Source organism: Vanacampus margaritifer, chromosome 2 (genome assembly GCF_051991255.1).
Source record: "Vanacampus margaritifer isolate UIUO_Vmar chromosome 2, RoL_Vmar_1.0, whole genome shotgun sequence".
Classification (NCBI taxonomy): domain Eukaryota; kingdom Metazoa; phylum Chordata; class Actinopteri; order Syngnathiformes; family Syngnathidae; genus Vanacampus; species Vanacampus margaritifer.
The window spans coordinates 10,446,212-10,467,792 of NC_135433.1; the positions used below are offsets into that span (position 1 = coordinate 10,446,212).

Genomic DNA, 21,581 nt, shown 5'->3' on the forward strand with positions numbered 1-21,581 from the left:
CTAGAGGTAAAGGGGAACTGCTGCCTGAGGGGAATAACTCAAAAGAGTGATGAAGAGGATGTGACAAGTCCTCGTTGATGCAAACCACTTTTCTTTGCACCGCACAAATGTGCAGGTCAGAGAGAGGAGCTTGAGAGCCGCCGGTGATTTTTTTTTTTTTTTACTGCTTTTTTGATGATTGTGGTGACTTTGTTCTTGCTTTTTTACTGTAACCAACATGTGACATTGAAGACTACTATATATTTCTCTTTCCATCTATCTATATTGCCTTAAAAAGCTAAGTTCTGATCTACTTAAGGTCTTCTTGCCTAGGAATCTCTGAGCTACTGTGAACACGATTCCTGCAATCTCCTGTGCATGTGCGATGACATGGTGTCACTACAGATGACTCTCTGACTGCCAGCCTGGTGCGTCAGCTTGCAGAATGTAGAACTGGATCTGAGGCTGTCTGCTAAGAAGAGCAACACAGTGACTACCGTATCTGTTTCTATGGAAACCTGACTTGAGACATACTTGTGTTTGAAATCATTTGATTCTCAAGCTTTCAATGCACAAGGAGATAAGTGACACATATGTAAAAATATAGACAGGGTGTGTGCAGCTTATCAGCAGACATTTAATCTTTTTCAATCAGCAAAAGCTTTTACTCTTAAAAGGTTATGATTTCTCTAATGTCACATATTTGACATTACATTCAGTGTGCTCAGTGCTTGGCTTTCAGAGTCTGCTTATTTGTTGGCTCTTGTGCTCAATCTTATTTTAGCAGGGATCGACTCGGCAGTTAGATGGTGCAACAGTGTGTTCACTACAGACGATTTACTTAATCAATTAGTGGAACATCTGGGAAATTAAAGGTATGTAGGTGGCTACATTTCTACTGCAGTGTTCAAGTGATACGATGGCATAAAGAGGCATAAAATATTGCATGGAATTGAATCTCTTTAGATTGGTATCAGTCCTATCGGATATCTTCCATTTTGAGTGCATCCAAATGCACGGAAAGGATATACCCCATCAAGTGGACTTGTCATCTCCAAAAGAAAATGTAAGTAGGAAATGTGCTCATAAGTTTACATACCTCTAGGGTGTGTAAACTTAAGAGCACAACTGTATATACGCAAGTGTCAGTTCCAACAGCACACATAGAACAAACACTAGAGGTAAATGCAATGTAATCTACAGCGACATATAATATCTTATCAAATTTGGTCTAAATTTGCTACATTCAGTGTCGTGTGCCAAATTTCATATCTGGCGAGGCGCAGACATTAGAGTCAGAATGACAAATTTTTGGTGCATTTTTCGAGAATAGCCAGCATAAGAAATAGAAAAAGCGTTGTTGTTGTTTTTTTTGTCTTAACGAAGCTCCTCAACTCACTTCACCATATAGTTGTTCCTTCCACTACTACTTGAGGCCTTCTCCTAAGATACCACAAGTTGGCACCAAAGCTAGTTTTGCCTAAATTAAGCGCTACTCACGTCAACGTAAATCATTGGTACCAAAATGCTACAAGATACTAAAATGTGAAAATGATTTCCCCCCCATTGCTTAGTTCAATTGTGAATATGTGGAGTTAACTTTACTGTATAGTACGAGCACCAAACTCCAAATGCAATTTGAGAAAATTCCACACAGGCATCTTCATAAACTGTTGGCTCATGCAATGACAACAGCTGTGTAGGTGTGCATGATTACATTTCTTCCTTTAGTGATTTGGATCCACTTTTCCACAATGGAGCTGGCATACAGAGGGCTTGAGAAATGGAGCTTGTACAGTACGCCTATCACAAATTGGCACCAATAAGAGGACAGCCAGAAGTAATGAATGTGGTGTCACTTCCTATTTGCCGTCCTTAAGGTGCCACATCGCTCTTGGGAAGAAGCCTAAACTAGCTTGTTTATCTCCAATAGTGGAAAGGAGTTGTAAAGGATGAGGCTATAGGAAACAATATTGAGGTGTACAAGAACAATACTCAAGAAAGTATACACATGCTTCAAGTAGTTGTGATATTTCATCAGGTAATCAAGGCAATAATGTAATGAGAGTACCATGTTTACCCAGCTAAATATTAACCCTTGCCTTCCTGTGCAGCAGCTGTCATTGCAACACAATTTGTTTATTGGCCACTGTGGATAGGTGAACATCATTTCTATCAAATGAACACTGATACATTTGAGACATCTCATCATAAAATGTATACATTAGCATACAAGTCTTCGTTAAGATTGATTTTTTTTTATAAATGCTATTATGATCTGAAGTTTATTTAATGCATACCATTATACCCGTGCATCTTCCCTCCCGTCTACCCTCCTGTTGGGATCTTTTAAACTGAACAGACAGTTGAACCCAGGGCGATAATTCTATGTACCATAATTAATAACAATTACAAGCCTAGTTGTAATTTACCCTTGGGTTGTAGATTGCAATCAACACCTGCTGGTTTGAGGGACAAACCAGAGTCAGCATGCTCAGCAGGGGGGAAAAGAGAGAATGCGGTGTTTGTTTGCCCAGTAATGTTCTGCAAGTGTGTGGTTTCCATGGTAACGTAACCTGAAAATATGTACAAATTCAATGATCCCCTTTTGCGGATACAGTATTTGCCCTTCAGTGTCCCAGATTTGAAGTGGTTCCTTTTTATAGGAGTCTGCTGCTCTTCCTCACGTTTCCCACACAGGTGATTTGGAACAGGAAGTTGTGCCTTTGTTGAAGCTTTCGATGAAAGCAAGACTAACTTTTCACTTATCTGTCAGATTTTTTGCCGTCCGTCCGTGTGTATGTTTGTGCGTGGCTGTGTGTGTGCAGCGGATGAGCGCGATGAAGAGGTGTGGTTTTACAGATTGGAGGAAGTAAGATGAAACGTTTGTAGAGAAAGGTGTTGTGATTGTGTGGCGCAGCATTACAATTGGCTGCAAACATCGAGCACAGTGGTTAGGTTAATAGATTTCTCTTTTTCATTCTTGCAGTTTCCTTTTTGTACGGAAGCGTATTGCATTCACTTGAAAAAAAAAAAAAGTCCTGTTTTTTTAAAAAAAAAAAATTCCCTCTGTTTTTCTGAAATTTTTTTTTTGTTTTTTTTAAATATTTTTTTTCCTCTGTTTTTCTGAATAATTTTTTTCTGTTTTTTTGAACAATTTTTTTTCCTCTGTTTTTCTGAATATTTTTTTTCTGTTTTTCGGAGTAATTTTCCGTATAGAAAAACAGGCTGAAAAAAAAATTATTCAGAAAAACAGAGGAAAAAAAAATATTTTAAAAAACAGGACTTTTTTTTTTTTTTAAGTGAATGCAATACGCTTCTGTATTTTTGCAATCTTAAAGCACCTTTTTTTTTTTTATCATTTTAAACCTGAAGACTACTTACTCATATTTAAAGCAGATGTCCGGGTGCAAATATACACTCCTACTGTAATAGGATCTGTGTTTACATCTTATTTTATGGTATAGTCTGACACACTAGCGTGTTGCGCAAAGTGTTATATTACTACATTTAATAGTAGTGTACACACTTTAAAAAACATGGAACTGACACATCAGTGACATCATTATCTCTTTGACTGCCAGACGTTTTCAGAAAAGGGATGCCGTGGGTGCCAGCCGATTTAAGCATTTTGACTGATCTTTCAAGGTCCACAGAAAATGTTGTGTTTGGACTATGGAAACACACATACTACCAAATGAAAGATTGGACTCTCATCTTTCATCAGAAAAAAATGTTTGTTTCTACCTTATTCCGTTTTTCAGTAATCAACAATAGAAAATGGTTAGTTTCACCTCTGTTTTAAAAAAAAACAAAACGTATTTTAACGTCTTTGGCACTCATCTGTAGGATTTTACTAAACGTTATTTAACGTTGTTGGCAGTCAAAAAGTTAGCGTTGTACTCAGTGCTTGCTGAGAAGTCCATATTCTAATGTGCTTTTTACAATCTCACAGTTGATGAGATGAAAAGTTTTACTTCATTCCACTTGCACTTGCAATAGGTTCAGATTTTGTAATATGAACAATAAAAAGTTCATTTAGAAGCCATATAGTAGCACTGTTTAATGATGGACAATGAACTGTATCTATTTAGTACTGAAATATCTTTCGAACCAGTGACCGCTTGAAACTCACTTCGAAAAAGGCACATGCTGGTTCACATGGAGTCCTCTCGCGAATGGACAAAAGCATACAGAACCATTCAAGTGTATGTACAGTGTTGTTTTCTTTCAATGTAGCTGGGTCATGCTGCAAATGTCCATATGGTGCCAGGCAGGGCAGCTTACAATGTTAGCATATGGTTGCAACAGATAGACTTTGACTGTGATGTGGTTCCTGTAATGGAGCATGTGGCTTATGTGCTTTTTAAGATGTGATTGAAGTCAAAGTTTGGGTTTGTTCTTTTACAATATTTACATGTGTTGGTCTGAAAGCAGAATCAAGCGTGCATGTTTAGAAATAGAAAATATAAAGCAAAGGTGTGCATTCAAATGGGCTGAAAATAAGTGGTTAAAAGCTTTTGCATTGGGGATGTGTGATTAAATTATATATGATGCAATGTCTAGACAGAAATGTAATAAAAGCCAGGAAGCATGTCAGATTAAATGCTGATGTCAGTCTTTTTTTTTGTTTGCAGAATAGGAAATGTCCACAAAGGTAAAAAGACGCCTGCTTTGGTGATTCTTGCAATCAATTCCATTGATTGGTGGTTTCTTTACCTACAATAGATACCCATTTTTCATTGTGTTTATGTTTGAAGGACTTTACCTCTTGTATATTTGTTTTGAGGTCATTAGGAAGGGAAAGGAAGCGTGTTTATCATATTTGAAATGCGTATTTATGCACATGCATTCATTCCCTTTCTGTTTTCTTTCCTTCCCCTCAAATCTCATCACTCACTTCGAATGCTTGGTATCTCACATTGCTATGTATATAGATTTATCTCACTTGTTATGAAGCACGTGCATGTGATTATTGTGATCGTCAGATATTCAACTTTTACAAAGCATTACTTTGCTGTCATTATTCAGCCTGTTTTCACAGAATTGTATAGAAGTGAATCAAATGACCAACGCATTACAGACGCTCCCCAACTTACGAACGAGTTACGTTGCGAGCGATCGTTCGTAAGGTGAATTTGTTCGTAAGTTGCTTCAGTGCTATATTTTGTATTATAATTGATGTTTAAAGAGAATGCGTACAGTACTGTACTACGTATGTTAGAGAGAGAGAGCGAGAGACACACACAGTATGTGCATGTACGTAATAAGATAAATAAAATGAAGTTTAACTTACTTTTGGAAGATGTACTCGATGCTTAAGGATTTGATGGAGGAGGAGGAAGAGGAGGATTTTATATCATGAGAGGTTCTTCGTCGTCGCTGGAATGGGCTTCAAAAGTTACTTCCTCCTCCGTAACTTCAATGTAGGAAGAAGTTGAGGGTCGCGGAGAAGAAGATGAGGGTTGATGAGTATCTTCCTTGGAGGATTTACTAGAACTGGCCGAAAGAAGCGATCTAACGACGATTGCACAGTTTTCTTCTTTTTTCATCATAAATGATGCGGTAGCACTGTATGGCATCATTCAATTGATTTGCAACCTTTGTGCAACGTTCAATATTTGGGTCTTGCTGCTCGAAGAGTGCGATGGCTTTATCTATGAGCGACAGGCGTTTCTTCTTCTTCTTCCTCCTCCTCGACACGTTGCTGAGCCTCCAATGCTGGGTGAGCTCTCACAGCGCCAAGCGTCGGTATTAGCGGCGGAAAGAAGCACTACAGTACTCGGAAAAAGGTGCGCAATAAAAAAATCTAACTTACAGCATCTCTTTCCGAACATTTTTTGACATGCACGCAGACATGTTCGTATGTACCGTTGTTCGTAACTCGAATGTTCGTAAGTAGGGGAGCGTCTGTATAATTATATATGTATATAAAATGTGTTTAATGTTGAAAACAACATTGTTCATTGATGGGAAAATAATATGCCCCAAAGCAAAGCCCATATCTAAAAATTGCTTTAAAATCAGGGCAGAGCATAATGTTTTAGTACTGCGTGTCCCAGATGTTTTATTGTTTGGCTCAGCTGGACTTTTTCCTCCCTACTTTGTTTGTTTTTGAATGTATAACTGCACCAGGCTCATGTTTCTGGAACATACAGTACTGTATAGTCAAATTCAAATGCAGTGCTTAACTCTTTAACCCATTTCCTGCTAAATCCCTTTGAGAACTCATTGCACAGGAACAGAACTGACATGTTACTTCATAATACATGTTGTTTTCTTTCTGAGTAATCGATGATGAAGTGGTTCACTTACCTGACTTTGCTGCAGGCAGCATGGTTCAGCTCCCGCTCAGTGACACTGAAAGGCCTCTAAATGTGCCCTTGTGATTGACTGGCGACCAATCCAGGGTGAAGACTGCCTTTCATCAAGTCAGATGGGATTGGCTCCAGCTCAATGTGAGCAGGAGTGGTGTCGAAAATGGATTAATTGATACCTTTTCTATGTTTCTTTAGTGTCAATACAGTGCTAATGATTCTCAATATTTTAATAGTGTTCCTTATATCTTCAATCAGCCACATGAGACAATTGCAAGTGAAACCTAGCCAGCAGTAAGGCAGTCAGCGGCATCAAACAGATATGAAACACATTAAAGTGGTAACAAAATATTTGGTGGTCAGCACTATAGTGCGCAGTCCCCTGGAGAGCAGTGTGGCTCCTGAGCAACGATGGAAATTCACTGCAGCCCTGCACTGAAACAGCAGGAGCACATTAGACTCAAATTAGACTCAAGCAACCCACAAGTCCCATGAAATATTACAATTTAACAGGATTAAAAGAAATATAGAAGCCATCTTCGCATGCACATGTGAATGCCAAGAGGAGACCATAATGAAAATGTAATGTATCACATTGCAACATGCATGGCGGTACTGAAGCTCATACACAGAGGGATGGACAGGAGACACATAGATAGGAAATGGGAGGGCTGTGTTCTTTTTTCACCCTCTCCCTTGACAATAGTGGGTGAAAAACTAGTTTAGAGAAAGGAGGAAGAAGAATAAGGTGAAGCCTGGCAACAATAGAGATAGTAGAAGAAGAAAATAAAGGATCAAAACTATAACAATATACAGATATTTTTATACAGAAAAAAAGCCACAAAGCCCTTCAACAAAGCCACACAAACTCTCTCTCTCTCTCTCGCTCTCGCTCTCTCTGTGGACAGTTTGGACTGTGGCTGGTTACTTAGCAACCAGATTCCTGTTGAAACTGTGTCAGACGGAGAGAAGATAACATAATCCAAGTGGCCCTCCTAATCGCTATAATCAGTCACCGTGTTTACCATGTTTATGTCTGACGGTCTCCTTTGGTAGTCACGTTTTCATCGTGACAATACATCGCATCATTTACGTACCCATGCAATCAGTGCACGTGCACCCTGTAATTATTGAACTGTATCACTTGCAATATTAGTTTTAACTCATATCAGCAATGTAATGGTTCGTTCTAAAGTTGATTTTTTTTTTAAACCATATAGGATTTTTTTTGGTATTGCTACTTATAAGTTTCTAACTTCCATACAAGTGTAAATAGAAGACAGAAGTAGTTTAGAGACCAAACCCTGCCATGAATAGTGAAAATGTGTTGACAACCACCCAGAAATGTTGATAATTGCAATGGATGCCACAAGATGGCGTCAGAGCGCTTTCTTCTATTAGACAAGGTTGTGGCCTGACTAGATGAAACTCCTCCTCTGAATTCAACATAGTTACTTGCCATCATTATGCAACAAGATGGCACTAAAGTGATATTGTTATATTTCATGTACAAAACCAGAAGAGTTGAGTTTTTCAGCGAATAACAGATGATATGTTCCTAATAACAGACATGCAGAGCGTATATTTTTTGTATATTACTTTCAGCTTATTTTTCTATATTGTACTGAGCAGCCTAAACACATTTGTGTGTATTGCGTTCGTATTTTGCAAATGTTACATTCCTAATTACTGTATATGGTTGTCATCACAATCTTTGCTACTCACCATCACTGGTACTTCAAGTTGCAATATGGAACTTTTTTTCCCAAAATTAATTTTACAATAAACTTTTTATTTGACTATTTATGAGTGAAATTCCTTCTAATTAGTATATTAACACCTTAGCTGCTCACAATGGGTACTCCTGCAAGCCTCTGGCCAATAGTGTACAGACTGGATTTGGGTTAGAATTGTGACGAAATGTGCGTGGTGTGTATGTGAAGAACGGTATGTGCAGTTTAATTTCTCGTCAGCAGGTGGCAGTAGCGATTCGAAATGGAATATTCTACGTTCAGTAGCTTTAAAAAAACAAACAAACAAAAAACACTTGCGTGGTGATGAGCCGAAGTCGGATTAGATTCGTTGTTTCCAATTGTCTCACATTTGCATTTTGTCAAGCATGACTTCACAGGCATGTGCTTGAATTTAAAATTAATTTTTCAAAATTGTTTTCTTGCTTTATGTTTCTTTTAATTTTAGTAAGCTATGTTTTATTTCTTTATGTTGCTTTTAAATGACTTTAGTACTTTTGTTTGTCAATGCTTTTAAATGTGCCATAAAAATAAAGCTGTCTTGCCTTTTCTTGCCTTGTCTTGAACAGCAGTGGTCAGACTTAGGGCTTTATTTTAATAGATAGTGCACGTGAGCTCAGCGTAAAAACGGGCATATCTGTATTTTTGTACAAGTGCAAGCCTCCTTTAGTGTGTTTGGTGGCTGAAAGTAGACTCAACTTTAGACGAGCTTAAATACGGTCTAAGTTATGGTGCAGGTTGTGTAACCTGATTTTTGTGGATTTGATCGAGCCACGGGCAGACTAATTCTGAGCTCTGCAGACATGTGTAGTGAATGTCATCATATTGCATTCATATACACAGTATGACAACAGCATGCATAGAATCATTATAAAAAGCAATTCATTGAATGCATTATTATTATCATCATCTTTAATATATTTTCAAAATCAGCTATGGGTGGAGTGTTTTATTTGCGTGTGGGCAGGGATGGGGGGGGTTGACACAAAATCTATAGGGTATAAGGTGGTCTCCAATTGCCCACTTAACAGCAGTCAACATTACATCATCCTACTACTATCGCAAAAAAAACAATTCTTGTTAACTGGAAAAATAAACAAACTCTGAATATCGACCAATGGTCTAACCTCCTCATAAATCACATTTTAATGGAAAAAATATCTGCCTCAAATAAAAACCAAATATCAAAATTTATAGAAACATGGTCTATGTATATAGAATTTTTTAACCTAATTCTGGTTACTTAATTCTGCCTGTTAGCGAGAGCCACCACATCGTGATAACTTACATTGATGTTTCTGCATTTGGCAATTTATTATTATATTATATTATTAGTATGGGATTTTTTTTTAATGGGCTTTAGGTGAACTGATGAATACACACACGCTCGCACGCACGCACGCACGCACACACACACACACACACACATACACATTCTCACCCACATACAAAAAAAATATATATATATATATATATATATATGTATATATATATATGTATATATATATATACACAAAATATGTGTGTATATGTATATATATATGTATATATATTAAAAAAAAAAACATTTATTAAATGTTTTTAAATTATTTGGGTTTTTTTTAAAAAAAAGGAGAGCAATGATGATGTCAAATCGAATGAACAATACTGAGCTCTCCTGAAAAAAACAAACAAAAAAACATTACATCATCCTTATAAACATACTTTGCGTGTGTCAATCTCCTGCATGGACTCCAATCAGTCCATTATTCTTCCGCCATGTTTACCGTGCACCACTCCTGCACTGAATTTAAAGGGAACTAGTGGAAACCACGTCCATTTGTCAGAAGCAAATCAGTTGTGTTCACACCCACAACAGCGCAAAAGCGCTTTCTAGCTGTGCGCATCTACAAAAATACCTAATGAAAGAAAACTCCACCCATATGTGCAGTTAGACTGCACAAAAATAGACCCTTAGTCTTTAATTTTACCATTGCATCTTGCATAATGGCGCCGTCCTGTGAATAACGCTATGTCCATTTTTGTCTTTTATTATTATTTTTTTTTACATTTTTACATTTATGGGATTGAACTGAATGCAGACAACCCCCCCCCCCCCCCCCCAAAAAAAAAAAAAAACGGGACTGAAGTGTTTTTCACAGGCCAGCGACGATAAGCACATATCCTGTAACTATCCTCTAACTGTAACATTGTCACGTAATCTAACATGCAGTCCAACCAACAGCTCAAGGTCACGCTGAACGCCTTTTACAGGTGTGTTCTGTGTGGACATGTGTGTGTGCCACAGTACAAGGCCAGGCCACACCAGATGCAACTGCTCTATTTCGGGCTTCCTGTATCCCCCTCTCTCTTTCTGTCCTCCCTTTTATCCCTTTTGACACCTGCGACACAGACACATGCACACCTGCACATGCCCAATATGCATGTGATCTGACTTGTGCCGTTGGACGCAGAATTCACATTGAAATGAAAGAAAGCGTGAGCTTGCAGCAGAGCGCGAAGAGAGACGGAAAGGGAATCCTAGTCTAAGTGCGTCACGCCTGCCTCGGCCTCCTCTCCGGGGTGTCGGAGGCGAGGCGGCGAGGTGTGGGGATAGAGAGACGAAAAGAGCGAGGGAGGTGATGTGGGAGAGAGGAGCAAGTTCAGGGACAGGCTGATTTATGAGGTTCTGTTTCTTGCCATCTTTGGGGACTTCTGCTCTGAGATGAGCCGGTATGAAGCTCGCACATACCTACACACAACACACGAGCCTCATGCAGCGCTGCATCCTGGCGATACCGTTGGCGAAATCCTTAAAGTAGAGATCGCAACAGGGAGAGTCTGTCTGTTTTTCTGGTGAAGTCTTCTCCATGGCAGATGGTTGATGTAAATGAACAATGATCCAATCACTTACACACACAGCTCAGAGTCTGGACTGGAAACAGTCCCATTATTCATGGCCAGAGAGAAGCAGAGGAGCGCAGAGGACCTTGTTGAAGTTCGTAAAAAAGGAACAGGAAACAATGGAGGGGGAGGAAGATGATTCCCAACACAGAACACGAGAGCATAGAAGGGAAGTAAGGACATGCAGAAAGGGAATGCAGCTCATTAGCGAGAGAAGGAGGACACGCAGCCTCACATGGTCCGATGCCAGCTGCTGCTTGTCGGATGAATCACCAATGTATTCCTCGGAGATTGATCTCGTCAACAAATAAGTGATGGGCTGCTCAAGTGCTGTGGTTAATTGACTATACTGGAACACATTGTGCATTTGTTTTCAACTTTAAAAAAAAATTGTGTTGACAGCTCAAACAGCTCCTTAGTAGCGGGTAGTGAATAACACTCAAAGTAGACTAAACTTTGGAGCAGCTGAAAGTCGGTCTAAGTTGTGGCGCAGGTGGCTTGATTTTGGTGGAATTGATCGAGGCGCATGCAGACAGATTCTGAGCTCTGCGGAGTGTGGCGGATGTCATCATATTTAATTTATACAGTTTGCATACCCTAGGGACATATCAACTTATGAGTAAAACCCTTTATGTTTGTTGTGCTGTAAAGATTTTTTTTTTCTGTGACAAATGTAAGTAAAGGATTTGTTGTTTTCTTTCCATATCGGTACATGAACAAAATGTGTGTTATCTTGAGTTTTCCGTTTAGCATACTAAAGCGGTGATTCTAGTGTTGTGCTTTTCTCTTGTAAAGGTTAACACCAAACTTTTTAGTTTGATGCAGTGCAGTATTCTGTACAGCATCTATCGCATCTAACACTATCTCACCCTGCAGCCACCCCGTAGATTGACCTGCGTTTGGTGTGTGACTATGCCATTACATCTGATGCAATTGAGTTTGCGCTCGCCTAATGAAAGGGGGATGGACTGGAGCATGGACAAAAAAAAAAAAACAAGTGACAGTGTGGGTGTGTAGCTAAATGGATTGCAGAGGAGGTGTGAGGAGCAAAGACTGAGTGAGGTGTGAAACATTGTGGATGTGAGTGTCTCAGCGAGGCGTGAGGAAGGAAAGGTTAGAGGTGAAAGTCAAGCAAAGGTGAGATGAGTACAATATCTTGTTAACCTTGTTGTCAATAACAGAACACACTTAGTATTCCTGTCCTGTTTTATAATAAAAATGGAAAAGGTCAGCAGATATCTTTTTTTTTTCCCAAACAGAATATATGTGACTAATAAATTGCATTCCCTCAGAAATTGTCTGTGGATGTTGAGAGAAGCTGCCATGCAGAATGCCAAGTAAAGTAAATTAACTCTTTTACTGCCAAAGACGTTAAATGACGTTCTGCAAAAACCTACGGAGGAGCGCCAAAGACGTTAAAAGACGTCCTCCCATTTTTTTTTTTTTTTTTGAAACGGGTGCTGGGAAGGCTTGCGGAGCTGTCCTGAAAGTTTTAAGCAGGTCTTGTGAGCCTAATGACTATTTTTGGCCCCTAGAGGGCAGCGATGACTCTCTTTTGACAAGATCGGGTGGGCGTCAGTAGAGGCGGAGCTAGAGCGTCGAGCAGGAGATCAGAATGGAAAACAAAGGAAAAATGGCGGCCGGTCGCGAGGAGCTCACGCCAGAGCCGTTTTTTTCAAAGACCAAAAGCATCGCTAAAAGAGCACATTGTTGACGACGATGATCATCATCGATGATGAAGATGATGGTGACTCCGTGGTTGGAAAGCATTGACGCGGCAGTAGAAGACGTTAGATGGAGCTAGATGGAGGAGGGAACGGGCAATGGCGAGCGTTTGCAAACAGCTCTACACTTACAAGACGAAAGGCATCGACCAACGCTAAAAGAGTACATTGATGACGACGGTGGTCATCATCGATGATGATGAAGGTGAATCCGAGCTTGACGGCGAAATTGGAACCGCTGACGCGGCGGCTATGACGGTGTCGTAACGCGGAGGCAACCGAGCACGCACAGGCGGACGTTCGATCGGACGACGGAGAGTGCCCCGAGTCCAATGCATATTCATCGGAGGAAGTGTGTACAGTCTGCTACTTGCTTTTTATTCCCCGGAAAAAAAGGCCGTCAAGAAAGTGTAACGTTTGCACGCAAAACGGACCAATGCGAAAGTGAAAGTAAACTGTTGTGCGAGTCCTGGCGTCTCCTTGCACGCAGGAGAGCGTTACAAAAGGAAAAACTGTATTTGAAACATCCACATAATTGTAAGTAGTACCACAGTTGCACACATTTGTAAATAACAATGCAAAAAACACTTTTGCATTGTTGGTGAAAGCGTTTTACAGAAGTAAAGCACTATTTAGATGTTTGTGGCATCATTCATGGACAAAAAGAAGTGTACAATTCACTAGAGTGCATGAAATAACATCGTTTCACAAAAAGCTCTTTTTCTCCGTTTTTTGTTTCAAAACAGAGAATTTCGGTGAAAGTAACCATTTTCTATTGTTGATTACTGAAGAACGGAATAAGGTAGAAACAAACTTTTTTTCTGATGAAAGATGAGAGTCCAATCTTTCATTTGGTAGGATGTGTGTTTCCATAGTCCAAACACAACATTTTCTGTGGACCTTGAAAGATCACTCAAAATGCTTAAATCGGCTGCCACTGGCGACAACCCGTTTTTGAAAACGTCTGGCAGTCAAAGAGTTAATTGTCCATAAATTCCATGAAAATACATTAAGACCCCTGCTGGCTGGGAGTAGTTTTTGCTTGGCGTCAGAGCAAACAGGTTGGATGCTGTTTGGCATATATGCCACGTTATTATTTTTTCCATATCTGATCTCATATTTGATTTTCTTGCAGACAAAATACAGAATTTGACTTGAATCTATATTAGAGATCACAAAAGTGGAAGGTGCTTTGGAAAAACTTGAAATATAAAAGAACAACAAAACACTAAACAATATGGATTAATAAGGGATTTTTCTCCCAGAAGATTCATATTAACTTCTAATCTGTCGATCAATGCTTCTCCACACACACACACAAACAGTAAAATGAGCAGGAGAATTTTGCTTGCAGCATTACAAGTCTGACATTTGCACTAAAGCATCACTGGAATATCATGCATGATTGTGTACACTTTTCTCACTTTCTATAGCAAAAATAAATAGTATCCTGACAGTGTTTTCTATTTTGTACACATTTTACCAGCCAACAAGCTCTGAGCTGGCGACATGCAACTCTATAAACTTTAACAGCTGACTTTGTCAGCTCTAAACAAGCACTTTGTTGTGTTTGCACTTCTGTTGTGGTTTTATCAAATCTAACATTGTGGATCTAACAAACATGGGCATTACTTTACTATTATTACTCTGACGTAGTCAAACAAGACCGTGTTTCTTTGTTGTTGTCTCTCAGTGGCCCTTCGCTGTACCAACTCAGCTCTGCTCTCGTCTGTGCACCAGCACTGACCTGACAGCTCAGCTGGAGCGGGCTTAGCATTTAATTGTGTGTGCGTGCTTGTATGCACTCTTTGAGACCTTTCCAGTGCGTTCTTCGTGTTTCTGTGCAGGCATCAAAAACATCATCCATGTAGGGAATTATTACTGTTTTCTCCCATCAGCAACCATTGATGTGTGTGTGTGTGTGAGCCCACCTTTACTGTACGGATCTCTTTATTCATGTGGGCACCGGGCATTCTGGCGTTCACCATAATACGCATATTTTATTGTGTACATTTAGTAATAATAATTTCAAGTGCACTAAAAGATTTACAGTATACTATTTGGCGTGGCTCAGTGGTAGAGTGTGACCACGTCAAAGTATCCTGGAGCAAGATACTGAACCCCTAGTTACTCCTGATACTGTGTCATCAGTAGGTGAATAAGCAGTCGAATAGAAAGTGCTTTGATGGCCTTGTAAAAAGCGCTATATGAATGATGTGCCATTTACTCCACATTGGAAGAATGTGCATGGACTTCTTGACTGTACAGTTGTTTGGGCCAGAATAAACTGATGATATTAAGTCAAACAAAAGAGTCACTCAGTGCCGAACAGGAAATAATGTCGGCTTTAATGGAAACTCAGCTGCAATTCAGCTCGCAATGTTGCCCAATTTGAGTGTAATGCACAAGTACTGTGATGATTGTATACTAGTTATCCTGCTCAACCCAAAACATATATTTTGAAGTATTTTTTATTATATTTCATTTTCATTATTACATTTTTGTCTCTTTCAATGTGACTCAGCGGCACCCTAGTGCCCTCTACTGTATTGACGAGCCGCTGCTGCTCTCCGGCATTGTCTGAGCCTTATATTCATTATAAAGACTGGTACATCATTTTAGTACAGTTCTTGTATTGCATTTCTGATGAGTGCATATACATAAAAATTAGGGCTCTGAGTGTGTGCAATTGTGGTTGCACATGTTTACATTTAGCTAATGTACTGTATAATGTCGAGTAAGGCAAGCCGCACAATGGGCGATGCAGCGGATCTCCACTCCGGAACAATGGCACAGTCAGTAAGCCTGATTCCGCCACAAGATTTCACGAGTGACCACTGGTTTTGTACTGGTTCAAAATTTGAATTGCATTAGCCCCGTGTGGCAACACCACAAATTGTAGCCAATTAAAACGTTTTATTATAATTCATACAGGAAAAATCCATTTCTGCACAGTAAATTCTGCAGAGTACATTTTACTCTAAAAAGAGTCAATTTGGTCCCACTCATGGAGTAAAATTTACACTTGGAAGTGAGGGGAGAAAAGTCACTCAAGGGTTAAAGAACAAACCCACAACTTGAGGTTGGGAGACAACCAATCTGCTCCCTGAGCCATGCAGCCCCTACTGTGCTATGTTGCTCGTCAGCTGGAATCGTGACTCAAGGAGGCCAAAAATCCTTTTGGATATAAGCAAACAGTAGGAGTGGCATAGCTCAGTTGGTAGAGTGGCAGTCTCCCAAGCTGAGGGTCGTCACTTCGTTCCTCAACCCTTTTTTTTTAAATAAACAAGTAACATTTTGCCAAAATCTCACCTTGCAAAATTTACTCAGAATTTCTGAGTGAAAAACCGTTAATATTCTTTTTTTCATGGGATAGGCAAATTCTCTCATAAACAGTAAAATTTAACATTTTATTCTCTTACAGGTGTGATTTTTACTCTGTTTTAGTGGGACCAAATTGACTCCGCTTAGAGTAAAATTAACTCTACAGAATTTACCATGTAGGTTAAAAGCGAGTAGTGAGCTGTGGTCCAACTGTGAGTGGCCAACTTTTTTGCGATGTTTGGGCCCTAGTCAGATTCGGAAGCAGTGCGCAATGTGCAGCAGCCCGAAGTGTTGTCACATGTTCTCAAGGTGGGAAAGTATTTTCTGATGCAGTGTGGTAGAGTTCAAACAGATACACTTAATGTATTGTTATTTGTATTGTTAAATGTGTGCTGCTGATGAATGAGACACTCACTTGTTGTGTGTCCTGTAGCCGATTTTGATGTATCCGTGGTAGTTTAATTTTTAACTGAATGCATGCAGTGTAATCACACTTCAGCTAGTATTTAGATTTTCTACAATACAGCGGTTGCAGTGACTAATGACTCAGTGTTTAATTTCAGACTTTCCTAGATAAATAAATTCCTGATTAAATGTTTGAAGTACATTACTGTACATCTTGTGAAGTATTAGTTGCAATAAAAATATTACATTGCTCTTGACAGGAGAAAAAGTAATGGTGAACCACTCGGTGCTCTTTTGCACAGAACTAATTTGTTCAGATTCTCACAGACATAAATCGACCTTAACAAGCCAGAAAAGGAGCGCTTCTGTACATGCAAGGCTTCCCTTCGAGAGTCTATTCTGCCTTCATAGCTGACACTACAAGATAGAATTCTTCTTTTGTCTCATGTTCGTGTTTAGATGTCAACCCCAATGTTTTCAGATTACAGTAAAGGAATTGGCCTGAATGTTCCAAAACACTAAAACTAACCCTTCTAAATCGCAGTTAAAGGGGAGTGTTAGCTCATGTTGTCTCTCAGGATTTATAATGTGCACGTGCGTGTTTGTGTAAGTAGGAGAGCTGACGACAGGGGGGGGGGTGTGGGGGGGGATCAGGAGGTGTTGACGGCAGAGATTAAAGACGAATTAAAAGAAACAGAGCACAAGGAGCAAATGACTGAACGCAGTCTTTAAATATTCAAATCTCTTATTTTTATTCAGCTAAATCCTTCATTTGTGAAGGAGCGGTTGACCTTACATTGATAGTGTGGATTCACATTTTAATTATGATATTTTTTCCATGGTTTATGCCTTAATCCTTACAGCAATTTATTGTTAATTAACACAACACTATCAAGATTGCATTAATACTCCGAGACCCGAGGCTGCATCTCACCTTGACACAGTGGCTCAATTTCACAGTCGCTTGTCGATCCAGTGTGTAAAATATTTAAGCAACAAGTACTACAGGCTGGCAGTTGCTTGTACAAAATTAAGTTGGAACAAGACTTACAGTTATATCCTTCCCACTTAGTTAGGATTTTTAAATATATCACATACGTTTGAACCTTAACTCTTTCCTGTACGTGGTTCGAGCATGTGTCCATGTTGGTGATCCTCCTCAACTGCGTCACCCTGGGGATGTTCCAGCCGTGTGAAGATGTCACCTGCCTGTCCGAGTGGTGTCGCATACTCCAGGTTAGTCGTCTTGACAATGAGATCACCTGCACACCATTTTCATGTTGCCTCTATCACGTATACACTCAATGGAAAAACATTATGATCAGATATGGCCCATTACTAAAATAATTCCTACAAATTTGGAAAAAAAATATATTGAAAATGTCATGGTAAGATTGAATGAGTCTAAATTGATTAAGAGGATTCACTATACTTTTTTCCCCCCTCCCATACAGTTTAGTATAAATCATTCCTGAGGAGATGAGAATGTTCAAAGGCACATGACTGAGCGGCAAGGCACCATGAGGAGTGACTGTAAATAAATAATGTGCCATTTTGGTCAGACATTACTTTCATATTCTGCCATAAAAAGAGAAGTATATTAAACAACTGGTTAAAAGGCAATAAAAGGCAATCCTCTCATCCTTTCCAACCTGGCAACCACTCGTGTGCCATTTGTTTCAATATGCGACGAGCATGTCGAATACATTTTTTTTTGAAGCAGTAAATTTCCATTTAATCAGAACACTAATAAAATGGCACAAAGCCCCTGATGTTTCAAACTAAGAGTCTTTACAATATCTTTTATCAATGTGCATGTAAGTAAAACAAGTTACTCTTTTCAGTGTTAAAAGCGGCTTCTGCTCTCCCATCAGGTTTTGGATGACTGCATATTTGCTTTCTTTGCGGTGGAAATGATCATCAAGATGGTGGCCCTGGGGATTTTTGGCAGTAACTGTTACCTTGGTGACAAGTGGAACCAGCTGGACTTTGTCATCGTCATGGCGGGGTGGGTGTCCCATAATGCTTTTGTCTTCTGCCCGCAAAATTTAAACGTACAAATCGTTCCACACGAAAGAGAAAATTACACAAACAAGCATTATTACGTGCTCACACGTATCCCCATTCTTAAGTTTGTAAAAGCAAGAAAAAGTCTTTTTTTTCCCAGTATGCATCTCAGATATGCAGTACAAACTTAGCCTCAACATTATCCAACAAGCACTCAGACTCTAAACATTGTTGGACTTTTTTTTCTAAAACCTATTTCAGCACCTGCTTCACAGCTTGTGCATCTTAAAGCAACCCTTCAAGATCCTAACAAAAGTAAGGTTGTCACTCAGATTTAGAATCTGAATGACTTTTCCTTGCCAAGTAGATTTCCAATACAAAAATACAAAATAATGGCATCAAGGTATATAAACATATAGTGTTCCCTCGTTTTCCGCAATACATCTGCAATAAATCCACGAGGTAGTTAACTTTATGTTATACATTTATTTTAAATGTTTTAAGGCTCTGAAACACCTCACCACACAGTTTATAGACTTTTCTCATCCAGGCATTTACATTTTCTCACATTTCGTCCTTGTTTAAACATTCTCTTTTTTTTTGATAGATAGATAGAGAGCTCAGTATTAGTTCATTCGGTAAAAAAAAAAATGCATGCTATTTTTTTTTTTTTTAAATACGCGAAAAAAGCGAGGCTGCAAAAAGTGAACTGCGTTATAGCGAGGGAACGCTGTATATATAAAGTGTGGTAAGAAACAAATCCTGCAGGCTTGAGGCTCCTGGAGAGCAATATCAAAACAACAGAGAATTACACATAATTATGGAGATGAACCAATCGTTTTTTAATTGCTAATAGATAATATCATTATCATCTTTGTAATGACAGCTCTTTGATGGTGTAAGTGCATTAAATGAAAAAAACATTCCTGCATCTGTGCCCTCAGTGTGTTGGAGTACTCTCTGGATGGACAGAATGCCAGTTTCTCAGCCATTCGTACTGTACGAGTCCTGAGGCCTCTACGGGCCATCAACAGAGTACCAAGTAAGTCCATGTTTCAACATTTGACCTGGTAGTTTTCTTTGGTACAGTATGAAAAAAAGCTCAGTGACATTTAATATTGTGAAACATTTTTTAGTTGTCAGCTGTGCCCGTTAATTTTAATCTACACTTCGATTACTGATTTCTAGATAATAATAAAAAAAAATTCGGATAAATTAAATTCCATTATAAAGCATGTGCGTAATCTATTTCCTTGCAGCTAAATGCAAGATCTTTCATCTAATATCTTGTGCACATGAACGCATGTTTGCTTTTGGTCCGTAGGGAGTGAACATTCTACCTGCAACCTTATCATCGAGTCAATAGTTACCTTAGGGACAATCTTTACAGCAGCCATGGACAATGTGAAGTCAAAAGCATGGTTTCTGTGAAGGTGATGTTGTTTTTTTTCTGATGCGGGGGGTGGATGAAGGTTACATATAGGTCAGCTAGTGCTTTGCTTGCAGCATACTCAAAATCAGACCAGACAGAGACAGGCACACTTCCACCCAAAAGCTTGTTTCCTCAAAGGTGCACACAACAAGAGAAACCGTACAAATGTTCACCGGCTGCCAACCGTCCCATTTTTCACCATTTTCCCTCCTTCAATTGTCATCAAGAGATCAAGTATTTCCAGCCCGTAGCCACCACCGCTGCCCTCACACACACCTAGCATTTTTTTTGTTTGACACTAACCATTTTGCATCCACTCTGTCTCTGTTTGCCTTTCTGGCAAAGGGGATGAGAACTTGCCATTGTTAGACAGATGTTAATGTATGTTCACTCTGTAGTTAAGTTACAATGAGCAGTGCACACTGTTTGGCATGTTTGTAAGGCTTCTGCTGATTCTCTGGCTAAATCTCTTTTCTCTATTTAAAAATTAGTCACAATATTATTATCACAGACCAAATTGATATATTGATATATGTTTAGAAAATTGACAGATGGACGGATACTTTTACATGGATCTCAAAAGGGAGATCAGAAATTACAGAATGCAGGGATGTGATTTGACCAAAGTGAAACTATCTGAAAATTTAGCCGGGGGTCTGGGGGCCGCTGGCACCCAGCTAGGCTAGCTAGCGAAGCCCCCCGGAGCTCATGGGTTTTCCGTGTTTTTAAGTACTTTCAATGCACTCAACATGACAAAGAAATAGACAAAACAACAGCATAAATTTTCAATGTATATTGAACTATCCCATATAAAATGGCAGTTTTAGTCAACTCAAAATCAGTCACATTCAAAAACATTGGACTGCCTTTGCTTTTAAAAACTATCACTGAGAATATCATCATATCTAACTAATGTGATTACTAAGTTAACACATAAATAATGTTGAAGAGTTCAAATTTCATGAACAAATAATTGTATCATGACCAAATGAAAAGTAACTCATATTAGAGCATACCACAAATGTCTTTGTTATAGCAGAAGATGTTATCTGTCGGAGTCATGTGCATACACAATGAACTACTTAAAAAAATAAAAATAAAAATAAAAAAATCGGATTTTTTTTTTGGGGGGGGGGGGGGGGAGATAAAAAAAGCGGAATTCCGCGAATTAGCGGAAAAATCACATCCCTGAGAATGAGATGGTGTCTATACGTTGGCTGCTTACATTACTAAGGACAGACTTTTCGACTCTGACGTTAACTCCATGTGACACGTAGAGATAGATGCTTGGCAGATGCACTTAGGTAACACCAGCTACAGGGAAGATTAATTCAGATCCCTAAGGACAGATTTATGTCAAACTGTCACATTCACTGTTGTCATTGCTTGTAATTATTTTGGCCAAACGAATTGGTCAAAATAAGGTCACCATTTGCTTCACATCCTCTAAGACAGTTTATGTCCGTTTATCTTTAGATGCTAATGATGCATTTTAGAATATAGGAGTGACATTGTGTTTCCCACCACGCAGGTATGAGGATCTTGGTGACGCTACTGTTGGACACCCTTCCGATGTTGGGAAATGTCCTCCTCCTCTGCTTCTTTGTCTTTTTCATCTTTGGGATTGTTGGGGTCCAGCTGTGGGCGGGGCTTCTGCGCAACCGCTGCTTTCTGGGAGGGGATATCAGAACGTAAGTAACGCATGCAGTCTTGTGATACTGCTCCTTCATCACTAATGTCCATGAGAACTTTTAGAACA

At 39.3% G+C, this 21,581-nt stretch overlaps 1 protein-coding gene across 2 annotated transcripts in view; it reads left to right on the forward strand.

Moving 5' to 3' along the window:
• Window positions 1-21,581, forward strand: part of cacna1ha (calcium channel, voltage-dependent, T type, alpha 1H subunit a) — a 106,401-nt gene that overhangs the window by 36,046 nt on the left and 48,774 nt on the right. For both annotated transcript variants that reach the window (XM_077556096.1, XM_077556099.1), the window contains exons 3-6: window positions 17,507-17,619; window positions 18,258-18,391; window positions 19,335-19,432; window positions 21,354-21,513. In XM_077556096.1, coding sequence (XP_077412222.1) covers window positions 17,507-17,619; window positions 18,258-18,391; window positions 19,335-19,432; window positions 21,354-21,513 — 505 coding nt within the window. The remainder of the gene's footprint in view (window positions 1-17,506; window positions 17,620-18,257; window positions 18,392-19,334; window positions 19,433-21,353; window positions 21,514-21,581) is intronic.